At 35.7% G+C, this 26875-nt stretch overlaps 1 protein-coding gene across 1 annotated transcript in view; it reads right to left on the bottom strand.

Moving 5' to 3' along the window:
* Positions 1–26875, bottom strand: part of GPC5 (glypican 5) — a 576169-nt gene that overhangs the window by 441321 nt on the left and 107973 nt on the right. The window contains exon 5 of the mRNA XM_039695706.1: positions 25383–25508. Within this exon, the coding sequence (XP_039551640.1) occupies positions 25383–25508 (126 nt within the window). The remainder of the gene's footprint in view (positions 1–25382; positions 25509–26875) is intronic.

The raw sequence follows: 26875 nt of genomic DNA on the forward strand, positions 1-26875 counted from the left end.
ATAAATTTTTGAGCAAAACTCATTTGAGTATCAATAACCATTTTGGCCCCCCAACAAGATTTTAATATGCCATTTATAAATTTTTAGGCTGCCATAAGGCACATTTTGCTACTCCATTTATCTGCGCCTTATCTAGGTACAGAAAGTACCAGAACAGCTGCCCACAATGTTTCAAAGCAGTTTAACATTTTACTAAAAATACCATGAAGTGTTCTAATGGTATGTTCTAATCTATGTCTTATGGAATGTTTTAATCTTTTTTGGTATATATTTTCAATTTTAAGATGAGATTTCAAAAACAAGAGGACACTTAAAACACAGCACCACCTTTCCATTTTGGGACTGTTTAACAGATATGGGGTTTAACGTACTTTTTTTCTTTTTGCTTAGGTTAGTTATCCTTTCTATCAGGATAGTGAAATCACTGCAAGAAAACAGGAAATTGCTCAGTTTTCAGGCACTCCTATAATGAAATTTCCACAAATCTCACTGATGATACCTACCTTCCTTTACTGGGATGCTGACACTGAACACTAAAGAAAGATTTACTTGCCATACTTCTAATGCCATGCTGCCTGATTTTAGAGGTTAACATAGCACAATGCAACTTTTTAAAGAACACTAGTGAGCTCCTTCCCTGGGTAAAGGGAGGGCCTAGAAATCCCAGTGGTCACTGAAAGGCCAGCTGTGTCACATCTTTATCCACAAAATATTCTTTGAGAATGGCCTGACTCTACATTCTTTAATAACCTCAAGCCAGCTTGCATCCCTAAGAGCGATGCTGCTATTTTAAAAAGTGCAAGTAAGCAAACTGCAGACACAACACTCCCCTGTTTCTCATGACAGAAGAGATGAAAGTGCTACTTACACTGTGGCTTAGAAGCATTCAATACTGTTTAGTATTTGGATATCAGAGCAACAGGTGCTGTATCAATATACAGAATTGCTTGAAGACATATAAAAAAGAAAAACTGATCAATGGTAAACCAGTCTTTAAAATGCATGACTGCACTGTGTTACTAACAAAGTTGCCTTGGAGGTAATGCTAGTGAAAGCAGAGACGGGTTCTGAGTACCCTCTCCTAATTCTCTTGTGAATTGAGTGCATTATAAGCAGAAAGGGAACAGGGTGATTTTTCTGAGATTGCACACTGGAGAATTCCATAGTGCAGCTTACAGCACATTCATTAGCATGCTCTTTCAAATACAAAAGAAACATTAGAGGATACGGTAGGAAAATGATCATAAATGAGCCACAAGTCATTAAATTAATTTTTTAACCTCTGGAATGAATCAATTCCTTTCCCTTCCTATGATACTTTCCCTGACATATCAAAGACTGCTTTAAATCAGAACAAACCCAGCTTAAGATGTAATGTATTATTCAGGGCTGGAGTCAGACCCAGTTTCACTGGGACAGCTACACATCATGTGTTCAGCATCCCCATTTCCTGCATCTCCCACACTTCTGGTATCTTACAAAAATTAACATTCACATGGTGGTACCCTTAAGGTTACAAGAAAAAATAATACAAGGAAAAAAATAAACCAAGCAAAAATTATGACTCTTATAAGAAAATTCAAGAATTTATGCTTAGGAAAATACTCCTGGAAATGACAGGCATATAAGAATTAAATATGTTGTGAAAAGAATTAGGTGTTCTATACTTTTTGGAAAAAAAAATCTCTGCAAATCCACAGAACAATTATATTAACCTAAGATATCTTAAATTACTGTATGGAATTTTTTTTTTTACTATGTTTATGTAAAATAGTCAGAACCAATAATGATGATCTTAAAATCTTCTGACAATATGTATTTTTAAAAGCTGATTGGTAATTTTCAATGATTCATGAAGGTCTAGGGAGTAAGTTGATATTACCAAACAGAGCAGATGGGCGCTTTAAATGCTGAGATGACTGTAAAAAGCCTACTTCTGAAAGATGCAAACTGATAAGAAAATTAATAGGACTTAAGTCAGTAAGAAAAGAAACTCCCTCATTTTTCAAGGTAATATACAATTCTACTTACACTGACTTGGCTAATAAAAAAGATTTCTTGTATCAAATGAGTGCTTAAATATATACTAGGCCATTTCTTCCAATTTTTTTAGGAATCTTTGAACAGGAAGAAAGAAAACACTCATTATGAAATATTATCTCATACAAATATTTTAGGAAAAGGGTAAATATTTGTACTTATCGCTGACTGTTTAGTTATGAAAATTGCTCAACAGCCTCTGCATTTCCTGCATTTCTTTTTTCTCTGATACTCCCTGGGAAACAGTGATAGAAAGCTTATGTATATTTAACTCCATGAGATGTTGACAAGTTGAATTAATTACTCAGACTTTTCTGTAGTTTTAAAAATAAGGATATGACCCCTTGTTTCAGATGAAGCAGGCTAGTTACAACCATGAAAGGATGCCACATTTCAGACAATTAAACTGGTTTAAAAAATTGTTGTTACTATGCAATGCTGTCCAACACAGATGTAGACTTTCTGGCCTTTATTCAAATGAATTTCCTTTCTTTTTCTTCCCCCATTCTATACAGTTAGACTATTTGTGCTTCTAATAATTTGTCTCATGGTATCTCTCATATTCTGTCCCCATAACTGAGCAGTAGTGAAAAATCTTCATATGCACAATTTTTCCTGCCTGCTACAACATGATAATAGTCCCCAGTTCTACTTTTTCTCTAAATCCCACTCTGTAATTTTGCCATACATACAACCTGTGCTCTGCTCAAACTCAAACAGTGACTTTTCCTCAGCACACTTCCATCCCATGACTGGAGCTAAGCTTGACCAAGCTGATTCACAACCAGATCATCAGACACTCACTGGGCTGCTTTAAGAGGCTTGATTTTTGATCAGGGCATGGCATCCTGCTGAATACATCACCCTACTCCAAGGATTTTGGGGCCAGTCAGTGGTGTTGGACCATACATACAGATATATATATATAAAAAGCCATTTTGGTTCTGCTTAGTCCATCTGATTTGTACAATTTTTATTTTTTTTTAAATCAATAGTGTCTGCTAAGTTATTCAGCACAGTTATAGAGAGTTAATTAAAGGTTCTTCATGTCAACATCATTTAGATAAACTTAGGTGATGCCACGTACAGCTGTACTCCCTCCAAAAAACTTTAGTGAGGTGAGCCTAAATTATTATAGGTTGATATAAAAATAGTTCTTGTGACTGATGCACAACATCAGTAGGTGCACTGGGGTTTTATGACATTGCCAGGGAGGAAGAAAACAGCTGATATGGGAATCTGGGAGGCATTTTTATTAACCTTTTAGGTCAATGGATGTGTTTAAACCACAGTTCATAGAAAAATTTATGGGACCCAGTATAGGTCACCACTCTGCATGTTTCACAGTTACAAGCTTAATCATAAATAATATGTAAATAATTTACATACAGGTATAAATGCATAAGTAGCAACTTTAATGTACATATAATTAAATTTATACCCTTTGCTATTTCAGCTCTACACAGGCAACTTTTTCACAAGATTTATAGACATTCCCAATATTCATATACACTTGAATAGAAGAACATTGTAGATAATAATTTGCAGGTATTTAATTTGTTTATTTTCTGCACTTTATTATTTGATATTATAATTAGTATTTTGGGGAAATGGTCAGGAAACATTTGTATGTTTTGAAATTTATTTTTATCTAGGTAAGGAAATAGACGTAATTGGCAAGATAAATGGAAGGAAGATAAGGAAAATGAGTTTAAGAACTGAATCTTATCACTCAATATTTGGTTGTCTGGCTTTTGTAACTAGTGATTGATAATACCTTCTAGAATGAAGAAAAACCTACAGCTTAAAACTTAAATAATAATAGCAAAATATAAAGAGTAATGTAGTGCTCTATACCCCAAAAAGATCTCAAATTAATAAAAAATAAGGACTAAACAAAGGATTATGAAAATTTTAGAACCTGAAGATTTCAGACAAATAAATGTTTTAATAGGAGTATTTTGAGCACATTTTAATATCTCAGACAGGATTTTTTTGTGTAAAAGCTTTTGCCCACAGTTTGACAAATCACCATCTTCAATATTAATGTGCGATTTAGGCATAATTTTCCATTGCTATAAATTTTTCAGGTAATACTTTACTACTCTGTAAAATTCACTCCCTGCAACTACACAGAAAATACTTAGAACCCCTTCTAAATTTTAATTGAATCTTCATAGAAGTTACTGCACTTAGTATTTCTTTCCCAAGAAGACTGACATTAAAATTCCATAATTTTTGTGTTTATTTTATCTGCCTTCAAAGATCCTTCATCTTTTAATATTTTTTACAAACAGTAATTTGAAAACTCAAATTAATCAAATGTATGTCACCTACTTACTAGTAAAGATTCTGAGAAAAACTCATGTTGTTTTCTCTAACAGCGAGAGCAAAAAGGACAAGATTTTAACAGAAAGAAAGAGACACTTAGCTTCCTACAGAAAAGAATTCTAACTTATGGATTTATCACTTTAATGACTTCCAAGTCTCCTTCACACCTTACAAAATATGGAGGTTATGTTTAAGAAAAAATTAATCTTGATTTTAATTATGACAAGTCTATTAATACAATAAAAAAGGAACTATTCCTCTTGTGAACCAAACGAGCATTGTAACTGAACAGCTTTTTGATAAATCAATGGTATTGGAGTCCTGAAATGGATATTTAAGCTAAAACAAAAAGAATCATCTTTAAAGTGGTCTAAAACTGCCTTGACAGATAGCCAAATAGGTATATTTTAGATAAACTCAACCAGCTCATGCCACAAAAATATGATTTGATAAGGGAAATGTAAACATTACTTTATTGTAAAATCTGCCTTCGTCATGTTTGCTTTCATCGTGTGTCTGATATTTGTACCAGAGATTGTCATGGCTGGTTAATACAAGTACAGTAGGAGTCAGAAATTATGTGACAGAGCTCTGTATCATTACACTTTGTACTGTTTACATTTTTCCCGATATTATGTTTTTGTATCTAACAGAAATTCTTTTCCCTATCAAGTGTATTTGATCACATAGTCACAGTGAGCTACTTTACACTGCAGCCATGAAAGCAGAATCTTCAGATGCAACAGCAGAACAAACACTGCTATGTGTGACTTAATATTCAGCTACACTGCTGCCAGGAGATGGCACCTCCACACAGTGCAGGGTGGACATGCCAGCTCAGCTAGGAACCTTCTGCAATGCACTCCTTTAAGCAGGTAAGTTATGTCCTGGAAGAGTTTCTTTACTTTAGCAGAACCACACACAGGCTAAGGGAAGACGGTTGCTTCCATACAGACACACTGTTCAAAACCAGGAATGGACACGAGGAATTTAAAAGTCAGGTAGATGGTGGCACCAGAACAGGACACAGACTCAACATTCTGCAATCTGTGTAGCAGTGTCTCAAGCTCATCGCCCAGTTATGACACCTTAAAGACTTCAAAGTAGCTTTAAAAATATTTTCTATTATTCTCAAGAGCCCTGCTTAATGGAGGAGCAAGGAAGAGAGAGTAGAGTCTAGCCAGTTCACATATCTGCTTAGACAATTGTCATAGGAGATGGTTCTGGGGAAAAACACGGGTCCAAAAAGGATGGTTCATCTTATCCAAGCTCAAGAATAGTCCATTTTCTTGTGCAGGAAATCAAGCAAAGAAGGCAGGAAGCCTACATAGATGAACAAGGAGCATCTGACTACCCTCACCCACAGGAGGAACTCTGTAGGAGGTGGAAGTAGGGTCAAGGCATCAAGGACAAATATAGAGATGGGGTACAAGGATGAAGGCAAGTCAAAACCCACCTGAAGTTAAATCTTGACTCCCTCTCTCTGTCTAGAGTCACAAAGGATAAGAAGTAAAGTTTTTATAGGAGATTCATAAGCAGAAGAAAGCCTAAGGAAAATGCAGGACAGAATAGAGCCCTGAGAAACCAGCCTTAGGTGACTCTGCTCTGAGCAACAAGCTAGACTGAATGTTCTCCAGAGGTCCCTGCAACCACCCTATGACTGTGTGACAACCCCAGCATGCTCATCTGCTATATAGCTGTCAAATCCCTAAACCATGGCTAACTTTAAAGGACTTTGTGTCCTGTTCATCAGGTTTCATTGACAGTGGAGGATTCCTGCTCGCTTTTTCTTTTCCAAAGGAAACATGAAGCAGTAACTACATTTTTTATCCTAAATCGGATAAAGACTTCTCTGTCCTGTGCAAAAATACAAAATACAGCACTTTGCACCTTTACTGTTGTGCATATCAAAGAACATAGAGAAGACTTCTGCCTTTGCAGAGAGAGAATGCCCTTACCTATTAATACCATTATGGAGACACTTAATTTAATGTGGAGTAAATGGAGTGTTGTCAGAATAAATTAGATGGATCTGAGATATGTGACACCTCCACAAATCACCAATTATTTTCTCAGACATAACTATCATGATTTATCTCTGACCAGTGTTACTTCTTTCTGTATCTTTCCCATAGTAATCCTGCCCTGTTTTCTGCTTTATAGCAACACTGGTCAGTATTATGGTGCCAATATCATAAAAAATGAAAAAATGACACAAAAAATCTAAAAACTAAACAGACCCCAAACTCCGTGAGTGTGCCACAGCCCAACATTGCTTTATGAACACTGTGTCACACAGCTCTCAGCAGGAACTTGCTCTTTCCATGCCCTGCTTACTCTGGCTGGCCACACAATTCTGGCTGACCCTTCCTTTGCCCTGATAGAGTTGAAAATACACAACTGTTTGGCATTCTGTGATACATGCTCTTTTCCAGCAGCACATCTCTCTTGGAATACATCCTGACTGTGATGCAGCACAGCTTCTTCACCTTTCCTTGGAGAGCTGCTACCTAATCAGTTCACCCAGTAAGCACAAAACATTTTTTGCTGTCTACCTACAATTGCTAATTGGAGCTTTCTCTATTAATTTTTTTTCAACTATTTTCTATGCTATGCCAAGGTAATTTAAAAATTTTAGTGTTATTCTCCACTCCATGAGCCATTGGGGATCCTGCACAAATACCCAAAACACAGAAAGCTCCAATGCTGTATCATCCATTCTATTTCAGGGTGCTATTGGTCTTCCACAGCTTAACCTGCTCTTTCTATCAGCAGGTAATAGTCAAATTACAGATTTAAATTACTTGTACAAAACCTATGCTAATTTTATATTAATAATAGAAAAAAACTATTACAGAAAAAGTTATTATTTTATAGAAAAGATTTTCCATCCTTACAGAAACCCCAGCTCTTACAGCCTGGTTGAGTGCCTGACCTTCTTTCTTTCCCTTGAATAGGCCTTTTTATAGCTTCTTTCTAGATAGCTACACTGAAGAAGGGAAGCAAAACCTGCAGTTAATCACCTTCTTCTCTGGAGATCAGAAATGGGTCAAGTGTAACTGTCCAGTATCTGAACAAGTAGTGTTAAATAAAAAGAATTAATGACTTTATGTTTCTGCATGTTGATGTGAAAATATATTTGAAAATTCTTTTAAAAATCAGTCATATCTCTGAAATACAGCAGCAGAGTTCTGTTTATCATAAGAGCCTTTATACAAAAATAAAACTTGTCATCCTTTGGTGAAAAGCACATGTGAAATATTTGAGTGACTATGCCACTTTTAAAGTCTGTCAGTCTTTGCAACAGCTTTGGCATAAATACATTTTTATCTAAACACAAACACGAGAAGACATACTACAGTTATTGATTGCAAAAATAATGCTGTCTGGTTACTATTTATTTAACAAATAACTCTGCCAAACAGAGAGCATATTCCTCAAAAACTTCATTATCTAACACTCCAGCTTCCCAAGTACTTTTTTTGTGTGTGGGGGGGGTTACACACATAAGTAGTTCCTTTGATTTTAGCAATACTTCTCTGACTGCATTTACCTTCCAAAAAAGCCTTTTTCTTGTCTGAGTTAAGCAGATGATAAAGTCAAGGCAAAGGAAGCCTGCAAGAAAGATCAATCGGAGGGATTTGGGCAAGGCCTCCTATGTTATCATGGGAGGAAGGTGGCTGCTTCTCCAAAAGAGCTGCTTAGAGAAGAAGCTTAACTCAGGGCTTCCCAATCACCTTCTTGCAGTCTGTCCAGCTCTGGCTGCTGTTTAGGAGATTAGCCTATGAAAAAGCCCAGTCAGATGCCTAAAACCCAGGTTAAAACCATGCTCCACTATTCCCAGTGTTTTCAGACCAGGAACTGAAGCACATAATCCACTATGTTGTGGCAGCAATAAAATGTATTTTCTTAGGCTCTAAATCCACTTCCCTGACTAGACTAGAAATGTAAAGTAGCAAACATGAAAACCTCATCCCCAAGTTATTTTAGACAGAAAAAGGTTCAGCTTTCTTTTTCTCCCTAGGCCAGAGATTCCAATTTGAGAAACATTTCCCTTCAGCAAGAAAAATATTTCATAATCTATATTTGTGGTGATAGTGGTAGTGTTGCCCTCAAAACACTTTCTACAGCTAAGAAGTACTGAAAATCAAACTATGATATAAAAAGTTACAATATTAGCCAATTTTAATTATGACATGTTGTAGATCTGACAAATTTGCTACTTGGTCTTTAATATGCCAAATCGACACACACAAGGACATATATGGGATTGACAAACCTATCTAATTAAATTTTTCTTGGTAAGTACCATCCTAGGTTTCATTTATATACTATGTCACACTGGTTTTACAATTTTTGTAGTCTGCTTGGAGAATACATTTATGCTTTGACATTCTTCCTATCCCACATGTGTCAGGACACACATACAAAGGATATAGATGCATAAGACAGTGTCATTACATTTCTAAAAGAATCTATACTTGTCATTATGCAAAAAATAGTCTTAGTAGTTGCCAGTTCTATCATTATTTCTCATGGCTTAAACAATTGCTGTAAACAATATGTATGTACATTTTTTAACCATTGTGCCATTTTAGCCAATTGCTAATTTGTTTTTCTGAGGAAAATGGTCTAAGATAAAAACTTCCCTAACATACAAAACATGTTTACGCTCAAATTTTCAAAATGTCCAAGAGAGTTAAAAAAGCCTTTTTGAAAACTGTTCACATCTTTGAAGACTGATAACAACTTTGTAGATTTTTCTCCTAATTTCAAAATATTTTCAAATACTGACATCTTCCCTTATAAGCACAGGCAGGCTTTACAGTCTTTAAAATTTACATTTATTTTACCAGGATGCATGTACTGCACAGGTAAAAGAACAAAAATAGTAAGTTGAAACTATTTCATCTGGATTAATCCCGTTCAAAATGTTACCTTATAAATAATGGGCTTCAGTAATCAGTTTTTAATCCAAAGAAACAAACAATAATGATGAGTTGTATTTTAAATTCCTTCACTAAGCAGTATGTATGCTTGAAATCTGAACACATCTGTCACTTTACCAAGTCATCCATTACTTGATGATGAAATTGAAGTGTCCCTGACTGTGTACAATTTATTCAGTGTTCCAAGATTTCAGGCAATAGGATAAAACCATCCTGCAGTGTGAGGTTTTTTTCCAGCTCTGAAGTAAACACTAGGGAGCTTAATCCACTGTCAGAGACATTTGCCCTTTCAAAGAGCAATGCAATCTCTAAGACTGCAGAAATGCAAAGCAGCTGTTTCAAAACAAGATGAAGTAAGTCTATTAGTTCACAGAACGACTGCTGCACTCAGTAGTTTACAGTAGTGGAAGAAAATAAAATCTAACCTACCAAGAGCATCTGGCCACCCTCCTGTGAATCCTCGGCATTTCTTCCTTTTCTCTATCACAGAGTACAGTATCACACTGTTCATTTCATTTGTCCCTTTTGGTTTATTTATTACTGTTGGACCAGACAACATTTTGATACTGCTTAATGGAATGAGAGGACTAGCAAATAGTGTCCTCAGACCTCCCCTTTCAAGTTATGTTTCTTCCAAGAGTCAAAAATTTCTGTGTAATTCTGCTGAGATAATCCCTTTGTTCTAGACAATCACATTGGCAGGATTTTGAAATACATCTGCTCCTTAAGTATAATAGAAAAATAATGTAGAATCCCTATAAATCAGTAAGCACGTGTAAGATCTTGAAAATTATATGATTTCATGCCAATAACAACTTTGGTTGCAAAACTTGTAATTTTTTAACCAGTACAGCTATAAAAATTGCAGTTATAGCTCCAGGTATTTCAGAAAAAATGCCTAATACACTAACGTTTTTCCCTTTATGTTAAAAGGATCCATTCTGCTGCAGGCATCTTTACACCCATAATACTGAATCCACACTGAGTGAGTAACTGTACCCAGGGAGCAGAACAAGGAAACCTTAATAACAGGCTCAGCAAGAGATCTCAGTCATTCTGATACCCTTTTGTGCAAGACAGCCTGAGAATGCATAAGGAGCAAAAGCTACAAGTAATTTGTAGCATTTCACAGTTACATTAACACCTCTAATTGTAACTGACAGGGCAATTAAGGCTGAAAAACATCCCAATACACTGTTTTGTACATGATGATTGTCCCACTGAAACAACAGAGCATGTACTCTGTTTGCAGGAAAAGTGTTTTACTTTATTTTCCTCCATTGAAGTAGATGCCCCAGTTCATCATGCCTCATTAGAGATTTGTGTTGCTATAAACATAATTATTTCAAACAATCACAAGCCTTTATATCAAGCACATTATTTAACAATTCCCTTCTCAATACAAGTGTCAACAAGATTCTTTTTAAAAAAAGAATGTTAATTGTTATATAATCCATTAAAATAATGAGTCTTAAAATAATGAGCAGGCAATACAGGCTGAATACAAATATATCACATGTTGACCTTCCTTTTTTTTGCTTTTTTTTTTGTTTGTTTTTTTTTTTTTAATTAAAATCCAGACTATTCACCTCATGTGCCCAGGTTTACCAGGCTTTGTACACTTCTTTTCCTACCAGTTCGTCTTCCTCCAGCACACACACACAGCTCCCTGGGGTAAGCCATAACAAGCCAAGTTGTGTCCAATATTAGCAAGTAGATAAATTATGTAACCACTAATTTACAGATTTTTTTTTCTGTTGGAACTTGATGCTTAGGGCCCAATATCTACACTACAGATATCTGTGGGAGAGAGAATACTTGATTAGGTCTATTTTAATCCCAAGAGACTGAATGCCCATTAGTAGTCAGGCTGTGTTAGATGTGATCTTCAGGGAAGCCTCACTGTTTAGTTTCATCTAAAAGGAATCTTGTTTATTTGGCCCAAGACTATTTCACAACACGAACTGAAGTAACTAGAGATGACTGAGAGATTTATGTCAAAAGAACACTCCTGATCCAAATTAAAATGCTGCTGTAGATGCATCTGTATCTGATTCTTCAAGTAAAAAGTAAAAAGTCCATAATTTAGGAGAAATTAATCCCTCTCCAGTTTCTGCACATATATTCAAGATCAAAATAGGTGGGATTTTTTTATCTAGTCTGAAAACTCTCCCCAGTCTTAGCTGTTGACTGTTTATTTTTCTATTAATCATTTGTTATATACATCTGTATATCAAACATTAATAATATCTGACCACAATTTACACACCTTTGATTGTACAGGATACAATCTTTAAGAATATATAAGAATAAAAATAGTCTGAAGGCTGGATAATGATGTAACTAGTTCCAGATAATAAATAAAATAGAATAATAAAATGACTGATCTTAGCAAAATACTCAAATCTATATCCAAAGTGACAGAGGTAATTTTAAGGGTGAGCAGTGAATTTCAGAGCGTGTTTTTGTTACCTTGCCCAAACTACACTTAAGACAGAGCATTGAAGGGAAGAAAAAAAGTATATCACACAAACCAAAACTGTAATTGCAAATGTCACAGCTATATACGGGCCTTTATGGACCTGAAAAGTGAATCCATTAAGATGACACCAAGATATTAAGAGAATTGGAGAACTTGACATATAAAGAGAGGATGTATGAATTGTTTTTATTCAGCCTGGGAAAGACCAGGTTGAGAGGGGTTCTCCCCACACAATTTATAAAAATAACTAAATTACAGGTACAGAGAAGGAGGGTATAATCTTTTCATAAGGATGCACAGTGATGGAACAACAGCTAACATGCACAAGTTGCTTATGGGAAATGCTGTCTAGACATATGGAAAGAAAAAGCAGCTGACCATCACAATAGGCTGCTACAAAAATTAGTGAAATATCAGCCATTGTGCTACTTAGCTTGCCAGTGTCCTGAATATACTAATCTATGGCCTTGACTTGTTACAGAACTTGTACCAGCAATTCCAGAGGTATTATTCCTTCCCTAATATTCCTATATATTATTTTCCTAATGCAAGCTTTTCTGTGCTTCTGAGACCCGACTATCAAAAGAAATTCTACACATAAGGTGAAAAAATATTACCTTTCTGCTTCCCATTGGAATCCTGAACTGCAGCAGTTCATGCATATTTTTACCTTGAAAATTATAAATAATAGGATGTTTTTTGGTTTTCTTTATTCACACTGCAGACAATGAGAAAAATACAGAGACATAGATTTCATATCCTTCCAAGTTTCTGCCTTATCTGCTACAACTTGGTTTCATGAGTAAAACACTGATAAAAAGGAGAATGCTAATGTTAAGAGGGCTTTAAAGAAACAGAATATCTCACAAGAAGTTTTAACACCCTCCATGAATGATTTGTGGGCAAAATCAGCCCTGCTCTCCTCTCCTTCCCACACTTGAAAAAGTCTTTGGGGGAAAAAACCAGAAAATTTGAGATACCAGGTAGCAGACTAGATAAGGAGGGTTCTTTTCAGCTGAAAATATGAGGGTCGATTGAAGACACTGAGTTTCTGCTGCTTTTAATCTTTCTAAAGAAAGGAAGCATTCTTTGAGATTGTTTACTTGGTAACTTGGCTTTTGTCACAGCAATAGCCTACTACAGACTTCCAAAACCAAAGGATTTACCAGATATCTTTCTCCATTTGTAATTGGTCTCCTCTGGACACTGCTGGGATTGTGGACCAGGGCAAAGTGATGGCTGTTAAGGGATTGCTTCTGACATAGAAGCTATTAGTCACTGTCTTCCGTCCATCCATCCATATATCGCTCTTCCTCATAGTCCATCAGTGGACTTGTATTTTTTCTCTACTCTAATTCAACTTTCTCTTCTGTCCTCCTTTTGCTAAATACTCAGCGTATTTCCTTATGATACACTACTTAAATACCAGCGGCTGCCAAAACTTGCCTATATTAGCTTTGTACAGCAATTGCAAACACTTAGATGAAATAAGTACAGAATGGAATGAGTCAGAAAATAATATGAAGTGAAAAACAGGTTTGGAGTTTGGGTGGTTTGTTTTTCTTTCCTCAAAGTTGTGAGCTGCTTGTTTAAACATAGCTAAGGCTAAAAGATGTTTGTGTTAAAAGAGATTTTAACAGCACGTGGCATAACTTAAAGGAAGTAGAAAATAAGATAATTTTTTTTCCCTAAAATATGAGGCACTGTTGTAAATCACAGCTCTGATCCAGTGCCACGTTGATCAGTTTTTACATTAATGTAAATGGAAGTGCATCATTGTTCCATGTTATATGGCATTAGCACACGGGCCAAACTCAGCAAATATGTACAGGGAAGGGGCAAACACCAGAGCAAGTGAAAACAACAAAAGCAATCCATGTTTCCCCAGAAAGACCACCATCAAGTATTTGCTTGCAGAATAAAGGGCTGCTGTGCAGGGGGTAAGAAGTGGTCACAGCACCAGAGTTCAAGGAGTGTTTGGACAACACTCTTGGGCACACGGTGTGATTCTTGGAGTGTCCTGCACAGGACCAGGAGTTGGACTCGATGATCCTTTTGGGTCCCTACCAACTCAGGACAATCTACGATTCTGTGATAAAGCTTCTCACTTTTGGATTGTGACCAGGAGAAGTTACACTCTTCTCCACTGGGTGGCAACGCAGGATACAGCAACAGACTGAAGAGCTCTCTCCGCGGGACCACCAAAACAAGGCAGCTTTCTCCTTTTGCTGTTTCACTTTGCAATGCTGTGAACACGTGGTGGGGGGGAAGAAAGGCAGCTTTGAACAAAGGTAATTGATTATGGGCTAATCAGACTTGGTGCAGTTCAACAAGTATTAATATAGCCCCCTCCAATTTTTTGTTTCTTTTTGATCGGAATAATGTAATGAAATGTAAACTAAAATTACCATTGGACGTGCTGGAAACTAAAGCTGACTTCTCATAAGTGCTTTTGCATATGCATCATGGCTACAGTTCTGCAATTTTTTTAAAATGAATTATTTTTAAAGTAATTTGAAGTAGTAGCAAGATAATGTAAGACACAAATAAGATTTAAAAAACCCCACAAAGACTATGCCTCTGATTTCTTGAAAATACAGAATGTATTTTCTCTGACAAAATTCCCTAGAACATAATTACAGTATGTATCTGTACCTCTTAACTGCCAGAAGACAGGTGAAGGTGATGGAGCATTATTCTCACATCCGCATACGTTTAAATGTATAAGTTCAGAATTATTTCAAATACACATATAAATGAGAAAAATTAACTTCATACACTGCCTACACTACTAGGAGATGTTTTTCTACGACACGATTTGTTCTGTACCTAGAGAAAGATTTTGTTCTGTTTCTATGAAATGACAGTCTATTTTATTCAAGGTCTATTTAATACTTTTGGAAAAAGGTGCGGGGGGGGGAAGGCAGTGTAAATCCCAAATAGTTAAAATGTTTTGGGGATTGATGCAATTATTAGAGAAAACTGCACATCTGAACAACTGTATGATCTTTTAACATATGGCTTCTCTTCATGTATTCCAGTACAATTTGTGTACACAGCTGAGACCAGAGTTTTTCTTGTCATGAGCATCTGCTTGACCCATCGTGTGTGCTGCACCTACCACTGTGAACCGTTCCATTGGCACTGCTGAGGCATCTGCCACACAGGCGCTCTCTACAGAGGAATTCAGAGCCTACCCTGAAAGGTAGCAGGGAACAGCAAATCAATGAGCTCTAGCTGGAGTCCAGGAAACTTGGGGTTTTTTTACCTTCTGATAACATCTAAGGGTGGTGCACAGTGGTGCACTTGTAACTACATATCCCTGAGGTGCAGGTTAGAAGTGACCCATTTCTGTACTTTCCTTTTAGTAGCGGTGAAATATGCTCTGAATTGTGGTGGTTTTAACTGGAGTAGAGCTATTTTGCTTCACAGGGGCTAGTATGGGGCCATGCTTTGGATTTGCGCTACACAGGGTTGATAATATAGAGATGTGTTTGTTATTGCTGAGCAGGGCTCAGAGTCAAGGCCTTTTCTGCTTTTTGTACTGCCATGATGGCAAGGAAGTTGGGGGTGCATGGGAAGTTGGCAGGAAACACAGCCAGGACAGGGGACCCAAAGGGATATTCCAGATCATAGAACATCATGCTCAGTATATAGAGTAGGGGGGAAGAAGTAGGAAGGGGGGATGTTTGGAGAGATGAAGTTTTGTCTTCCCAAGTCACTGTTACATGTGATGGGACCCTGCTCTCCTGGAGAAGGCTGGACACCTGCCTGTCCACAAAAAGCAGTGAATTAATTCCTTGTTTTGCTTTGCTTGTGTGTATGACTTTTGCTTTCTCTATTAAACTGTCTTTATCACTACCCCTGAGTTTTCTAGCTTTTACCCTTCTGATTCTGTCCCCAGTCCTGCTGTTGGGGTGATGAGCAAGTAGCTGCATGGAATTCAGCTGCTGGCTGGTGTTAAACCATGACAATCTTCTCTCAGGGTACAAATGTTTTACCATCAGACTTACATGTTCTTGAGGACAAGACTCAGACGATCTAAGCCGTGCAACCACACCGTGCTGCACACTCCCAAGTGATTTCAGAGGTTAGAAACAGCCAGTCCACTAGCACTAAGTAGATGTATCTCACTCCACTGACTGTACAGACTCAAGAAGTCCAAATCAGATGCCTATGTTTGCATAACTATAGATGTCACTTGAATCTCACCCCAAAAAATGAAGTTATACACACTATTTTTTGTACACTTCTTGTACACTCAAACATGGCATTATTAACGTATGAATACAAAAGAATTAACTATATTGACTGAAATGTAAGCTGACATAATTTTCATTTTAAATTCTTCACAGGTGTCAAGGCAAATAAACAACTTCTGGCTGTTTGATTAAACTCTTTTTCACTATAAATATATTCCTTTACTAAGCAATTAAAATTACAGAGAGTGAGAAGAGCCTAGCTATCAGTGCTTGAACTGATTGGTAAAAAATTCTTGTTTGAAAAACTAATGCTCTCTATATTCAAATATTTATTTGAAATTAAATTATTACTGTGAATCTCTGTGAATACAGTCTGTGCTGTCAAAAGGCTGAACGGCAGTCTTTCTAATCTGAGATTTTGTTGGGTTTGATCATAGTAAAAACCTTCCTGTACTAGAAATATATGTCATCCAGGGCCTGTTATATTTATTTAGACATTCTGGTTCAAAAACCCCCTACAATGCCACCTTTCTCCTTTAGCAGCACCATTCAGTGTTGTTCTTCATTCAGAATTGCAATGTGTTAACTGACAATGTTTAATACTTTTCACTGCAAGATGAGACATCCTTATATCAAAAATATTGTTAGGATTTTTAAATTAGTTTTTATTTATTTTAAACATCTTCTGTTCAAGGATTTCAGGAGGCATTGCTTATATACTTTTCTTCCTTAAGTAGAAAAGAGCAAGTTGTTTTAATGTTTGTACTGAATAATATTAGTTGTCTGCCCTGATATCTTTGTAGATACCAGAAATACTTAACTAAAGAATGAAGAAATGTATTTTTATGAGATGCAACAAAGGCTAGGCTTATTACTTAATCTATAACTATTGTATTAATGTGTGATTTAGATGTTTTAAAGACATCAGGGTATGAGAGTGAGGCATATTAAAATAACGATTGCTGGGAACCTATTTTATACAGGAACATAAGCTTCTCTTAAATATTGTCATTGTCATATTTGCAAAAATTACATGAACAACATATTTTTATAGCACTTTATAAGACCTGCTTTAAGAACCATTAATAACAGTTTATAATAACTGTTTATAAGAACTGAACAATGTCCAGAGAGATTGCGGAGTCTCCCTCACGGAAGATATTCAAGAACTGTCTGGACACAATCCTGTGCCATGTGCTCTGGGAGGACCCTGCTTGAGCAGGGAGGCTGGACCAGAGGTATACCTGTGGTCCCATCCAACCTGACCCATTCTGTAATTCTGTGATTCTGTGGATGAAGACTTAAAACTTGGAGTTCAAGATAACACAACATCACCCACAGTGAAAACAGGCTAAGGAAACAGGGAAAATTAATCTTCTTTTCATAAACACTCTACCTCTCTCCAAATCTGTTCCAAACTTCATCTTACACTTGAACTGAAACTTTGAGAAACTACGTGAAACGCAAGGTTTGGTGCCTTATTCAAGAATACATTCAATCCTTGACCTATAGTACTGAGGAAGAATTAAACTGATGCTTTGTCTTGTGTAATTAATTTATACAGTTTAGCTCGATGAGCCTAATACATCACTTAGACTAGAAGATCAGTACTAGCACAAACAGATCAACAGTATTATATGACATCACATGCAGTATATGGATAAACATGGGTACCTCATTTTCAAGTGAAATATCGCAAACACTTAGACATAGCTGTTCTGGATTAGTCTAACACCTGTTATATTTAGCCCTGAGGTTATTTTGGTTTTTTTGTCTCAGCATAAATACTCTGTATTAGCTTGAGTTACTAGATATTTTAACATTCTATAACATAAATTCTACCAGTACTTTTTGACTGATACCCTTTACAAAGGGGAGAAGAAGCCCTTCTAGGAAGTTCTAACCAGCTATTTGGAAGACTAAACTAATTGCATCCTACAAGGGATCATTTTTCTCTTCACTGAAAAAGAGGCCAAAAGGCCCATTCAGACATGCATTTCTTCACACAAATACCCGGAGTGTGTAAGATCAGGAATAACACAAGTTTTAACATGGCAAGCTCTTATTTACATAAGACACAAATGTGTTTAACATGACAGAGATTCACCCCTCAGACCAAGGAAGAGAAGCTACATCTTATTACACAGCAACCCCTCCATTCAAGGGATTTTCTGAAATATGCATAAAGTTTGAAGGAAGGTCTTGCTGGTAGCAGAGATATCTTGTTTATTCTGAAAGGAAGACAATTCATTGTGAGATTGGACTGGCTTTTATGCTTCCTATTTACTCTCTCTGTCTCATATGTATAAAGCATGTTTTTAGGAAGAATCTGCAGTCTTCTGTTGCATGAATGTAACAATTTAGTTCAGCTGCTTTGACCTGTTATAATAACTTCTGATATCTTAGGTGCTCCATGAGCATGAAAGCCTTTCAGATTTGGATGTGACTATTTACATTAGTGCTTGACTGGATCATTTACTAAGGCTGCAGCATGGTATACATGGGTGTACCTATGTCCTTTTCACTGGGTTTTGCTTCAATCTTTTTTCAGAGAGAGCTGTCACAGAAGCACTCATAGCAGGTAGGCATTAACTGGGTTTCCTCATTAAATTTCTGTATGGAATACTACACTTTAAAAATTAAAATTTCTTCTGAATTAAGTAGCTTCAGTTTGGGAAGAAAAAAAATGAGCTAACATCACTGATTTCTAAATTCGCAGTCTTCATTAATGCAGCCTAATTTTCCTGAGAGACCACAAGTGGACTAGTGCTAAAATACTTTGACCCTAGAAACGCAGTGTTACAATGGAAATAGAAAAAAATAGTAATTTTAATGAATATAAGACAATTTGTACTTCCAATCACATAATTTTAAAGGAACCCAAGGAGAAGCTAAGCTGCTAAAGAAAGATAAGAAACCATAACTTTTATTAAGAAGACAAAATTATATTTTGAAATACATGCTCATAGACTAACAGCTCTAAATGGCAGATTAGTTTTACCTCAATAGAGAGGATCTAATGATTCTTTTGACTACAAAAGCAGCAAGAAATGTTTTATAAAACTGGAAAGTATAATATTTGTTTCTAGAAAAAATAATGAATGAACTAATTTTTGAATGCATTAATGAAACTATATGCGTATCAATCTTTTTATTATCTGTATTAGATAAATGACAGTAAAAATACCAATCTGCAAACATAAAAATCTATAGAATATTTGTCAAAATAGGACTATAAAATGTAAAATTTTCCTATATAAAGAAAAACTTTCTGCAAAGTTTCACAATTAGACTCATAGGAAAAATCTGTGGTTTTCACATAAGTCTCCTAACCAATTTCCAGACCTTTAAAGGCACCCTGCTTGAGTATCCATGTCATCTGTAAAAATGTAAAAAGCAAAACCCTCAGCACAATCTAGGTATCAATAGCAACATTCACAGTCAGGGCAGGATGCTCAATGCAAATCTGACCTATAGCTGCCAAGAGAAAAAGTCTTCAGCAGAGGTTGCATAATAATACAAATGTTGAAAGGAACATCTGTAAATGCTGCAATGCTGAACATCATTATACTGAAGTCTCCTCTCTGGACTGGTAAAGTTGCAGAGTTTATAGAAAACTGCTGTGGACATTACAGTAAAAGAAGACCCCATAGACAATATTTCACAACCCAAAATATTGTTTAAAAAACTTATTGAGTGTACTGTATTGGCATGGCTAGAGGTAATAAATAACTTGGGTTTAGAAATATAAAATGTTTCAGAGTATTAGTGTGTGAAATTGTAAAATATCACTACACTTACTATTTTAAAGAGATCTAAGTTGAATTCAGTAAGAGCATATTTCTAAGAACTTCAACGAGGCACAAACTTTCCGTCTAGTATAATCTACTATGATTCATACTTATTTATTCTATGCAAGGTTTATTTTTGAACTATGCATCAAAGTCTCCAGCATGAGTTTTTCCTGGTTTTAATATGAACCCTTATACAGAAAGGAGACAATAGATTTTTATTTTTATTGCCTTCATTCTTTCATGTTATAAAGTGTAGTAAAGTAGTCCTAAATTCACCTGGAAAACCTTTAAAAGTCATCAGATCACTAATATTAAATTATGCTTCCTATTTTTCTATGATTGTGTAAAATGAAAAGCCAAAACCTTCCAAAATGAAGGCATGAAGATGCAGTAATTCAAACTTTGTTACTGTTCTTTCTCATGCCTACCTTTGAATTGTCTTCTTTGACTTTATAAATGCTACAGTTTATTTAGCATGGTGATAATCATGTTTTTAATTTAAAAAGTCAATACAACTTGGAAATTATTACCAGCCTAATAGAGATTAATTAATCCACTGTCAGAACCCTTCTATTACAGGCTCTGCTGTGTCCAACAAACAAGTGCCCTTTGATTCTAGGGCAAACACTACAGAAAATGATATATTTGCTCGAGCAAACAAAAGGAAAAGTAGAACATTCATTTTGAGGTTACCAAATGCAATACACACTTTGCTGATTTTATGTAATTAAATCCATTCCATCCTAAAGCGACATGAGATTTATCTAAGCATATAGCGAGAACAGATATTACCAATATTAAAGCAGGAGTTACTTTTATTGTTATAACTCACAGCGAAATAAGGAACAAACCCCAAAATTATTATAAACGAAGGCATCTTAAGCGAGTTCAAGTCTTTTCTGTGTTGACACAGAAATATGTATCATAAGCCCCTCTTAAACTGACTCAGTGCTTTGGCATCTGCAAACTTCTGGTTCTCTTGAGGAAAGCTAGTGGTGTGAAGATTTCTGAGTTCATGGGAAGACTGAATGTTCACAGTTCTGAGCCAGGCATTTGCAAATTTGCATATTTTGAGGAAGTACAAGCTTACAGTTGTTTTTTCTCTATGATCTGTTACTGTTCCTTGCTGGCAGCAGCCTATTGGGCAAAGCGGTAAGAGCCATAATGGGCCATTCCTACATTTTAAGTTGCTCAGGCACATCTTTTGCATAGGTGTCAAGTGGTGCCTTAGATGGCAGTTTACATTTTAACTTGTTTTAAAAAGTGATGATTAGTTCTAATAGAAGGAAATTAAAATAAATTTATTAATTTCCCTTATATAATAATTTATCTTCTTTTGTTGGGTAAGAACAAGAACAAGATTGTAGTAGTTTCAGAATATTTAAGAACCAAAAGAGAAAATTTCCCCAGCCTAAGAGCTGTGCAAAACCTAAGCATTTATTTGATGAGAGATGCTTATTATAATCACTTTTTAACTATTTGCTCAGCAATTAAAATCAATCATGCTGTTTAATTTCTCTTAATTTGGATACTTCAGATACGCGCTTTATATGAAACTCTTCCTTCAAAACTTGATTAGCTGTTTTAATAACCTCCATTACTCCTGAATTCTTCAAGACACAAAATATTACTATTTTTTTCACTCACATCTATTTTTATTTCAGTTAAATTGCTTGTCCCAAGATGTTCAGTATATATTATGTTCTCCTCCGTGTATTTTTGATTTATCTCTCTTCACGTTCTAGTCAGGCTCTCTGGACAACCAAAGCTGTATAAATGACAGTTAAATCTCTTTATGTCTGTGAAGTGGAACAATCTCAGTCTATTTACATAGCTCCCATTATTTTAGCTTTAATACTAAGATGCTACTGAAATTCCAAACTCATATGCTTTGGTAGTGCATAACTTATTAATTTCAATTCCTCTTTTTCCATTGACTTTAACAAATCCTATAACACTAAATTCCAGGTACTTCATCACAACACTCAGCTGTGGCTTTGAAAATGAAGTTTGAATTTCAATTTTGTGCTAGACCACTGCAGTCACACAATTGGGTAAGACAGGGGAGGGGCTGAAGACTCCTGTGAGATGCCTTCTGCCTCATGCTGCAGTGACACAGACCTCACGAGAGTGGTCTTGCTCCCAGAAGTCCTGGCCACTACTGATCCTGCCAGGCATGAATGCAGGAATGTGGGAATTCTTGTCTGAAGTTCTGATGAAAGCATGAGCCTGTACTGTGTGAAATGCTAGATCCACAACAATTTTTAGAATTGCAGAATCAAGGGCCATATTTCCATGGCATTGTGATTTGGAAAAAAAAAAAAGAAAGAAAAAAGAAAATAACGCTTAAACCAAAAATGGAACAGCTGAAGTGTATGAAATGTAAACTGTTAAGTAAGCTTTCATTTCAATAATGCCGTTTTTCATTCTGTGACCTTTTCCCATCCAGGCTTGATAATCTCTTGGATAACATTAGAGAAGGCAAAGGTTATGAGATTTAACTGATATCCAATATTGTCAGTGTTAAAACCTTTGAAATGCTTCTTTTAGATAGTGCACAAAAAACGAAAATTAAAAACTGCAAAGATTTTTTTTTCCTCATTCATTTTTTCTTCTGTCTTTGGGGCTTTTTGTTACTTGCAGCTTGAAACACAGATACAACAAGCTAAGTCTAAGCAATCTCCTCAGGTCCTGATACACCAGCAAAACATAGTTCATTATATTGTTTTCTCATATCAAGCCCAAATTTCAGTCATCAGCAGCTAGCTATGGCACATTTTTGAAACAGAAGGCAAAAACAGATGGAAAAGAATGAAGAATCTCAAAACAGATAAAATCTATTTGTCTTTTACTAATTTGAACAATGTAGTCTTTTCCCCATCAGTGCCAGAAACACTGGTGAGATGACTGATGAGTTCATCAGTATTGTTATTTATTATTATATTAGTGGGAAGGCAGGATGAAGGGAGAAAAAATAAGAGTAAAGAGAGTGAATGTACAGTTTCTTCAGTATTTAGAGAAAAGCAATGATGCCTGCTCAGTCATTATTGCTTCTAAAATGTCACAGTATCCTGGCATCATGACAATAGAAGCTGAGCAACACAGGACTTAGATAATCCTAGTTTCAGAATCATAGGGTGAGAGGAGATTTTAAGAAGTTATCCAATTTATCTCCACATTGCTAAGAAAAATCAGCTTTTGCTGCATCATTTCTCAGTGCCTGCCTTGCCTATTCTTAAAAATCCTTCTTTATGTAGACGCTGGACAACAAAACTACTTATTTTTGTCCTTGTCACTAGAAAAATCCTTGCTAATGTTTAAGCAGAATATATTTTAAATGCTTGCTATGCATCCCAGCCATTACAAAAGCAGATAGTAGACACTTCTTCCTAGGTCACCACTTCTGTAATCACAAAACTAACAGTAAAAAACTCTTATCTTGGTCAAAGAGCAGGAGAGCTTTACCCCCTTTCAGTTACAAAACAACAAATATAAACAAATACAGTTGAACAAAGGGCATTTTGACTGAATAAGAAGGCAAAACAAAGTGGTGGAAGAGGACAGATCTGAGTGCCTTCATGAAGATACTGAAACAGGAGATTGTGTACCACAATGTATTTAGTACACAGTCAGAGGTCATGAGATATAGGAACTAATCTGCAGGTCTCAGCTCCATTTGATAATCTAGAGCAACTCAGGGTTTCCTGCTCTTCTGGTTCTAATAATCATTCTGTACTTCTACTATCTACATCTCAGCTCTTTCAGGAAGCTGACACTGACATTTACTGACCAAAAATATAAATATGTTTTATTTAATGCATTATGCATTAAAAATTAAATTTATTTAATGTGTTTATGCATTAATATACATACAATGACAAAATATTTTAGTTAAGGAAATATTTTCGTTACACTAATAACAAAGTGTTATTCAATACTTTTAAGGTACAATGTCATCCATTATATCTTTGGCTAGATCTAATATTAAATATATTGTATACACATATATATAAAATAGCATATATATAGCCTACATATACATATATATATACATAAACGCATAAATATTAAATTACTTTTAAAAAATACTACTAAGTTAGAAAATTTAGAGAATGTTTGTTTTCTTTATCAGGACCTTAGGGTCTAATCAAACAATACAGTATAATAGTATAAACAAAATAATAGTACAACCATATAACATAATAGATACAGTATAATAGTATCATATGATAAAATAAGAAAGGTTTGAAAATATCTAATGTATTAATAGTAAGTATATAAGCAGCCACAAGTAATGACAGAAGAACCTTGTTCTTAGGGAATATGTAATTACAAGACCCTCACTTTATATTGTTACTGAAATATTTGGTAGGAATACTTTAAATAAACCAGGGAATGGTCAGAAAAACAAAAGCAAGGAGGTAAAGTTGAGATTAAATCTCAAATACAGTTACCTAAAGAAGGAACATGGCCTCTTCAGAAGATTGTTGAAATCCCTCAACAAGGCTGCCAGTGAGACTGTAAAGGGAGTCAACCACTCACTGGACTTTGGTGCTGCCAAACACAGTACTGCCCAAGAAGATAAAGAAAAGTGGGCCTGTAGCTGTTTGCTAAAAGGATGTCCACTAAGTTTCCTCCTGTATCAATTAATAAATGACAGCTCCCACCTAACTTTCTAGAGATACCTAAAGGTGCATATTGCCCACTGCTCTCTCTATTTGCTAGCTCACACTTTACTAACTCTCCTCACAGCCTTCATTGATATAACTTTTGATACTACCTAGCAATACACACCAAATTAACATAATGATTCTTATGACAAATAACAGCAACAAACTTTTCAGTACTTTGGTCGCTGTGATCAGGAAGGGGAGGATTTCCTGCTCAGAGAAATACTTGCTTTGATGATCAAAGCAATAAAGCAAAAACACAGAGATGAGCTCTGTGAAAATCTTTCTGCCTTCCAAAAATGCTGGTGTTTTATAACCTGTGTAATATACTGATTCCAGAGACACACATCTAGGACTGTAGCTGTTTATTATCTCTTCTTTGCCACTGCTGCTGAATGATGTCTCCCAAGCTGCTGCTTATATAAAAAATACATGTTTCTCTTTTAAAATGTTTTATCTTCATGTTTAACTTTTAGTTCTCTCATGGGAAACGATATATATTAAGAGATTACTTCATACTTCACAGCCAGAGAAGGTTTTAAGCTTGAGTCTCTTACCACACGCTGCATTAAAAGGAGCATTTTTTAAAGACCAAGCTCAAACAAAAATCCATATTCTTTTTGTCCAACTGTATTTTGTAAATGCCAATCCAGCTTCTTTTCCAGTGTATGTTTAGGTGCTGCAAATTCGAACGAAAAATGTCAGAAGAACATTGGAACTCTTTTTTTCTTTTTCCTAAACAGAGATGCAGGGAGATTTTATTTACTGTGTACAGGTGAAGCCCGAGAGAAGGGAACCCACGCTTATTTATTTTTCAAACTAATCTTGACACAGACACAGGGAAACACCACACCTGACTGGAAAAGAAGCTGTTTTAGAAGAGAAAAAAGACAAAAAGAGAGCCAGAAAGCTACCTTGTTCCAACATCTTCTCCATTCCAGCACGGGAGCCCATCGGCAGCTGCCAGCTCGTTCCCGCACAGCTGATCCGCCAGGCCGCCGTAAAAGGCTCTGTAGAGCCGCAGGTGGCTGATGAACTCCCTGCACACGGGAACACCAGAAATAATTGTCAGTATCAACCAACAACACTGAGCTGTCCTGCTGTTGTGCATTTCTGAGAGATAAGGAATGTGTTTGTTCCATTACTCTCCACCGGTTCCAGGGATTTTTTAAATCGATCTCTCAATAGATGAGTTTGATTCTTTTAGATACGCCTCATTAGTTTACAAAGTTGATACTCCCACTGCTCAAATTGAAAAAAAGAAAATCTACTTTACATATTCTCTGGAACAGGAACTATTTCTTTCAACCTGAAATTTTCTTGCATTGTAGTGACATAGTTTGCAATGCTATAGTTGGACAAATAGATGAAAAAATGCTCCAAATAAGAAGCATAGCAAATAAAAAAATAGGTGCAGATGAATAAGTCTCCTGTTTTCCAAAAGTTCTGACAAGAAGTCCCCTACCTATCTTTACAAATACTACAAAAAATATTTTTTAAAGTTATGCAGCAACTCAAGATTCAGGTAAAATGGGTTTAAGATGTAGGGGTTCAGTGTTTAGTAAATATTAAAATAACCATCTGAAGGATGGTATCATTTCTACCATGTGCTGTGCTGGCAGGTTACAAATTATGTATTGCTATTTTAAATAATTTTAAAGATGCCCAGAGGTAATGATAAGGTTTTGTACTTAATACAAAACAAATTAATTACTTTTTGGTTGGTATGCTCTCAACAGAATTGTGATATTTAATATACATTGTTTGTTTATGAATTGAAAATCTCTTCCTAGGAGACCCTTTCCTACCGGGAAAAATTAAGATACTTTTTCATTCTGAAATGGAACATGACACATTACTGAGTTATCTATGACCTGCAGGCACACAGAAAAGCCCCACCAAATGCTGTACTCACTGCTCTGTAAACCAGCAAGGTCCACTTAATGTTAACTATTTTTATAGTGTCTGGAGTTGTGAAAAAATACCAGAAATAGTATATATATTTCCCTATATTTAATTACCATAGGACTATATGCTATAGGGAATTTAATTGTTCAGTATTGTTTACTTCAAATTAAAACAGATAAAACATCAGTGATTTATACAGTCCATCATTTAAAAAGCCATACATTCTTTCATGTAATACGGCAAATATTTTACACAAACTACAGTAGCTTTGATTTACTATGTCTATTAAATGTGATGTGAGTGCCCTACTAATTCTAAAACTGCAGTTCTGAAAAATCCCATGTAGGGTCAATTTTGACAATGCAACATATAATTGCTTATGTGCATTAGGTTTTAAATGTGATTCATCCACACTCTCCTAGCCATGAATAATCATGTCTCTTATTTCTCCACACCCAAAATTGAATCCATTGTGCACAGTGGCTTTGCAATTTCCCTC

Source organism: Passer montanus, unplaced genomic scaffold (genome assembly GCF_014805655.1).
Source record: "Passer montanus isolate IOZ18808 unplaced genomic scaffold, ASM1480565v1 scaffold92, whole genome shotgun sequence".
In the NCBI taxonomy this organism is placed as follows: domain Eukaryota; kingdom Metazoa; phylum Chordata; class Aves; order Passeriformes; family Passeridae; genus Passer; species Passer montanus.